General features: G+C 42.5%; 1 protein-coding gene across 1 annotated transcript in view; it reads right to left on the bottom strand.

The window, feature by feature from the left end:
• jmy (junction mediating and regulatory protein, p53 cofactor) overlaps nucleotides 1-4,433 on the bottom strand; it is a 136,695-nt gene extending 132,262 nt beyond the window's left edge. Inside the window, exon 1 of the mRNA XM_078563304.1 lies at nucleotides 3,105-4,433. Within this exon, the coding sequence (XP_078419430.1) occupies nucleotides 3,105-3,980 (876 nt within the window). The 5' untranslated portion in view covers nucleotides 3,981-4,433. The remainder of the gene's footprint in view (nucleotides 1-3,104) is intronic.
• Nucleotides 4,434-6,000: the final 1,567 nt, after the last annotated feature.

Genomic DNA, 6,000 nt, shown 5'->3' on the forward strand with positions numbered 1-6,000 from the left:
TTTTTCCTTGTCCTAGGTTCAAGCACTGACAGTAGTTTTTTTAAACAAGCGGGACTACATATAGACAGATTTTTTTTCTTAATTGTCTTTTATTGTGGTTTCATATGTACATAAAGCCGCCACTGTATTTTTTTAAGTCTATAGGAACATAGGAGAAGTAGGCCATTCAGCCAGCTCCACCCTTCAATACAATCATGGATGATCATCTACTTCAATGCCTTTTTCCCCATACTGTCCCCATATCCCTTTATGTCATTGGCAAATTTCTAAATACCAATCTCTATTTTAAACATACTCAATGACTGAGCTTTTGCTAATCAACCTCATGTGGGGGACTTTATCAAAAGTCTTCTGAAAATCCAAGTACGCTATGTCCACCCACTCCCCTTTATCAATTCTATTAGTAACATCCTCAAAAAACTCCAACAGGTTCATCAAACATGATCTCCTATTCATAAATCAATGTTGACTATGCCCAATCAGATCATTATTATCCTTTTCCTTTGTCCTTTTGTCTATGACTTCTTTGGCAATCTCTTCTTTGCCTCCACCTATCACTGGCCCTCTATCCAGCTCTACCTGTCGTGTCTCCCCTCTCTCCTCCTCCACCCCCCCCCCCCCCCCCCCCCCCAACCAGCTTATATTTCACCTCATTTCTATTTTTCTTTAGTTCTGATGAAGAGTCATTCGGACTTGAAACGTTAACTGTATTCCTCTCCGCAGATGCTGTCAGACCTGCTGAGTTTTTCCAGCTATTTTTGTTTTTGTTTCAGATTTCCAACATCTGCAGTATTTTGCTTTTATTTTATATTATTATCCAAATGTCCATTAATCACATTCTTTGGAATAGATCCTGTATTTTTTCCTGTTACTGTTGTATGGCTAAATAGGTCTATAGTTCCCTGTTTTCACTCTCCTTCCCTTCTTAAATGGTGGGGTGATATTTGCTACCTTCCAATCTGCAGGAACTGTTCCAGAATCTATAGAATTTTGGAAGATGATCACCAATGCATCCATATCTCCATAACTACCTCTTTCAACACTCTTATCAACCTTCAGCCCATTAATTTCTCCAATACAACCTTCTTACTTACAGTAATTTCCCTCAATTTCTCATCCTCCCTAGTCCCTTGGATCTCAAAATTTGGGAGATTTCTTGTATTTTCCTCAGAGAAGATCTATATTGATAAAGATACCATCAAGTCCAGTACATAAGACATAAATTTAGATTCCTTGCCAAAGTTATGGAAGTGATTTGTACACTGACATGTTGGGGTGCAAAAAAGACAGAATTGATGCAAAGATTTTTTTTTTTAAAAGCTTGACTACATCCAAGAGAGAAAAAAGGAACACACAAATAGCATAGACTGCAGAAATGCAGACACCCAGAGAGAAAATAACACAGGATTTCCTGTGTGAAATTCAAATTAGAAAATCAAAAATTAAGTCATATACAGATACAAGCATACTTCTGCTAAAACAAAAATGGCAATGTGCATACGAGGAAGGAAGAGTACACATCTGTGTGCAAATTTTAGCTAAGAAATTTTAAGAAATATGAATTTGGTGCATATAATGCAAAAATAGTTCTTAATGACCCAAATCACCAATGCGCTAAATTCTGCAACTGAGAGCAGAATGCAGTTTAACACCTGTAATAGTCTACACTGTGTTTCTTCTCAACGGATAGTTGGGAAAACATGAACACACCAATAGACAACAGGAGCAGATCTGTTGGTGGTCTAAGTTAGGAAATTATTTTGTGTTGCATGGTAGGGGGACCAATACTGTCTAAAGCAAGAATTTTTCAAGTGCCTTTTATTCTAAAATTCTTATCTGGTATACGGTACATGCACAAACATCAACCGAATTCCACAAGAGAACAAATTCTGCCTTACTGACAGCAATAAAGTTATGTCAATGCTTCAGTGAAATAATTCAGTGAATATGCAGAAGTTTGAAATGCAAAGTACAGGACATAAGGTTGAACATATGATTTTTGATTCCTCTGTAAACGGGTTAAAATCTGAGGCATTATAAATTTCACAGGTGTTAAGAACAGCTGGTTTTACTTGTCACTACCAGCCTCAGGCTATTCTATGAAGATATAGCTATGTTTGCGGAAGAGTTTGACCTCCCAAGGTTGGAGATCACATTTCCATCATGTAAATCAACAGGTGGCAGACAGAAAAAGCTTAAAACAAAGAGATGCAATGGTTCACAAACGTACACAGTGTGCTCTACAGTCCAGTGTTCAGACTTAAATTTGATGTAGGATTAAGATAGGCCTTTACAAATTGTATGATTAAATAGGTCTTGTTAAGCAAATCAATTTGTAGAATGCAAGCTCCATGGCCACTTTGCTGGCAATGAAACCTAAGAAACTATTAAAAAAGACATTTATATAGCACCTTTCATGACTATAGAACATCTTAAGAGCACTTTATAGCCACTGAAGCACTTTTTATTGAAGTGTAATCACTACTATAATGTAGAAAACACGGCAGGGGATCTGTGCACAGCAATCTTCCACAAACAGCATTGCGATAATTACTAGATAATCTATTTTAGTGATGTTGACTGAGGGATAAATATTGGCCAAGACACCAGAGATAACTCCCCAGATTTTCTTCATAATAGAGTATTGGGATCATTTACATCCATCTTTAAGCGGGCAGACAGGTTCTCGTTTAAACATCTCAACTGAACTATGGCACACTCAGGCAGTGTAGAACTCTGTCAGTATTGAACTTCAATTTTTGTGCTCATGTTCTGCAGTGAGACTTGAACCCACAACCTCCTGATCGAGGGACTAGAGTATGGGCAACTGAGCCACAACCTGCACTCCAATAACAGGTATTAACAAAAACAAAAAGGTTGTTCTCCAATTCCAACAGCAAACATAATATCAGAATGCTTCTGACCTAATTAGCGATTCATCAAATGGAAGTTGCTCAATATAAAACAAAGATATTGATCCGTTAACCTATTTGGATGGCCATCATTAACCAGGTTTGATTGTATTGGGAAAGTAAGACTAATATCATTAAAGAATTAAATAAAATGAAATTGACTTTTGTCATATTAAAAAAAAGTAGTCTCACCTCCTGCAATCGTTTCTTGGCTCTGTGCAATACCTCCTCATATCCTTTCTGCCTCAGCTCACTCAAGCTCTCATAATACTCGTCTGGGTTATCGTTTTCAGTGAACAGGAGATGAGAGAGAATTTTCCATCCACTAACATCCAGAGCATGGCCAAGGTAAACTTGAAGCTGTAAACAGAGTGAGTCCATCTCTCCATCAATCACCTCAGAGGCTCCAAAGAGCACTGACCACATCCCTGAGGGCTCTTCAGGAAACACTGGTAAACAAGGTTCTAACTCTGAATTTACGGCACAAAGTTGCTGATGGATGGATCTCAAATCCTGGAAGGAGAACAGTCCAGCCCAACTACAGTCATCCGGTATCACAATATCCTTGTCTTGGTCCTGCTCCCGATCAGCTGCTGGGGCAGCATCTCGAACTGGGCCGGAAACATCAATGTAATCCATCACTTTGGTATCCCCCCAAGCAGCCTCAGGGAGCCCCGGTCCTCCTTGCGATGGACTCCTGGCTCCAGCCTCCCTTGCAGTTGGGCTCTTGATGCTGGTCCCTCCTCGGGCTGGGCTTCTGAGCCCAGTCCCACTTCGAGCTGGACTCTTGGCCCCAGCACCTCCTGGAGCTGGACTCCCGCTGGCCAGGGGCCCCTGTGACTTCTGGGGCCCCTCCTCCTCCTCCTCCTCCCCTCTTGGCCACTGGTCCCTCGCCCCAATTCTCTTCCTCTGGACCGTCCTGTTGTGGCAGGTTATGGCAAACTTTCCTTCCACTTCATTCCAGGCTACGATGAAAACAAACTTGTGTTTCTCCTTCTCGTCGAAGGCGTTGGGTCGCACGGCCACCCAGTCCGACTCCAAGTTGTCTTCCACGGCGAATGACATCATCTACTCCCTCTCCCCCCACCCCAAAATAAGAAAAGGTAAAAAAAAAGTAAACAAACCCCCCCAAGTAGAGGAGAGAAGAACAGACACATCAGTTACAAGTTCAGAGCTGGACCAGCCATCTTGGCTCCAACCGTTCCTCCTCCTCCTGCCCCCCCTCTCAGCTGCAAGTGTCCCACCATCCAGACCCCCGGCGGTGCGCGGCTGCTCCAAGTCCCTCCGGGTGCCGTCTCGCTGCCCCCGCTGCTCAACGCGCGACGGGTTTGTTTTTCTCTCTCTTTCCCCTCCTCCTCCCCCCCGACTCCAGCCGGTTCTCCAGAAAGATCTCCGAGACAATGCGGACTCCTCACATCACGTGTCAGCATCTGTTTACAAGCCGACGCGGCAGCGCTCGCGACGTAGAACCCCGGCAACCTCCTGTGCGACAATGGAACGCCGCCGCTCTCGCTGCTCGATTCTGACTCCGCCTCCCCCGCTTCCTCTCACTGCCTCTCGCCGCGCGCCCCCTCCCCCCCCCGGTGCAGGGTCGCGGCCACCTTGCGACGCGAAGCAGCAACGTCACCAACGCCGTCCTCGCAACAACAATGGCAATGTTGTTCTCCCCTCCGGACGCCCCCGTGACGTAGCGCGTAAAGACGGGCACGCGCGCCCCGGGGATCTCCAATCAGAAGACAGGGTCCGTGTAACAATAGCAGCAGCGTCTTCTGATCAGATTTCACCAGAACTGAAGGATTGTAAATCCCAGGCAATTCAATGGGACGACGACGATGATGGAAACGTGGGAGGGAGTAAAAACAGTGCCCCGCAAAGTCTAGTGACAGAAATTACCGTGTTTTTGCACATTAAACTTGCAACTTTGAGGGAGGTGAACAGTCTCTGATTTTATTATTATTTTACCCTGGAAAGGCATTTGGTTTCCAGGCAATTATTTTTTTTCTTCTTCCAGCTGATCGAAACGATCCAGTCAGAATTAGCATTTATGCAAAAAGGAAAATACTGCGGATGCTGGAAATCTGAAAGAAAAAACATTTAAAAAACACATTCCTAATTCAGTGTGAACTAAACTGATTTGGTTATGAGGCAGGAAAGAGATTAAACAGGGGTTCAGTTACTGGAAATTAAACAGCTCTGAAGAAGGGTCATACGGACTCAAAACGTTAACTCTTGTTTCTCTCTCCACAGATGCTGTCAGACCTGCTGAGCTTTTCCAGCATTTTCTGTTTTTGTTAGCATCTATGTATTTGGGTTTTAACTGCCTTCCGTGAAAGTGGAATAAACTTCATATCCTTAGTGTTCAAAATTAGGTGCACTGATTTTTCACTGGATTTTCACAAAATCAGTTTGTCTTTGGTTCACTTCACTCTAGAGCTCTGGTGCTTAACTTCCCTAAAAACATTGGCTTCAAACCGTTGTTGAAAATGGTTATTTTCTGATTAGTTATTCTATTCTTAGTTCTGAGAAGTGCACAACATGTTCAACTGCTGGACCTGAAATGTATACATCTCAGTATATCGAGGGCCAAACGTATGACAAGATGTATTCATGAAGTGAATGGTCAAGATACAAAGGGAGCATAGCCTTCACTGGGATTTGGGGCTATGAACCAGTACTGTATCAGGAAGTTGCATAGTGTGTTGAATAACTTGTGGCTTTTTTCCAATGTGTTTTTTTTCCCTCTGTTTCCAAATGTATTTCTATCTCCTTTCAGCTTTTTGTTTTTGGGGTGGAGGTAAATTCTTCATTCTGTAAACTGTCATTTAGGGAATAGACCTACCTAGTGCAGTAAATGCAGACTTGACTGAAACAAAAAAAAACATTCCTAATTCAATGTGAACTGAATTGATATATTTGGTTATGAGACAGGAAAGAGATTAAACTGGGGTTCAGTTACTGGAAATTAAAGAGCACGATGACCTTGATGGGCTGATTATATAGGATGCACATAGGTGATATGGCATGCAATGACAACACAGCACAATAATGATATTTTGCTGATAAGCTATGTTAAAATTTCTAGGGTTCA

This window comes from Cetorhinus maximus, chromosome 2 (genome assembly GCF_964194155.1).
Source record: "Cetorhinus maximus chromosome 2, sCetMax3.hap1.1, whole genome shotgun sequence".
NCBI classification, from domain to species: domain Eukaryota; kingdom Metazoa; phylum Chordata; class Chondrichthyes; order Lamniformes; family Cetorhinidae; genus Cetorhinus; species Cetorhinus maximus.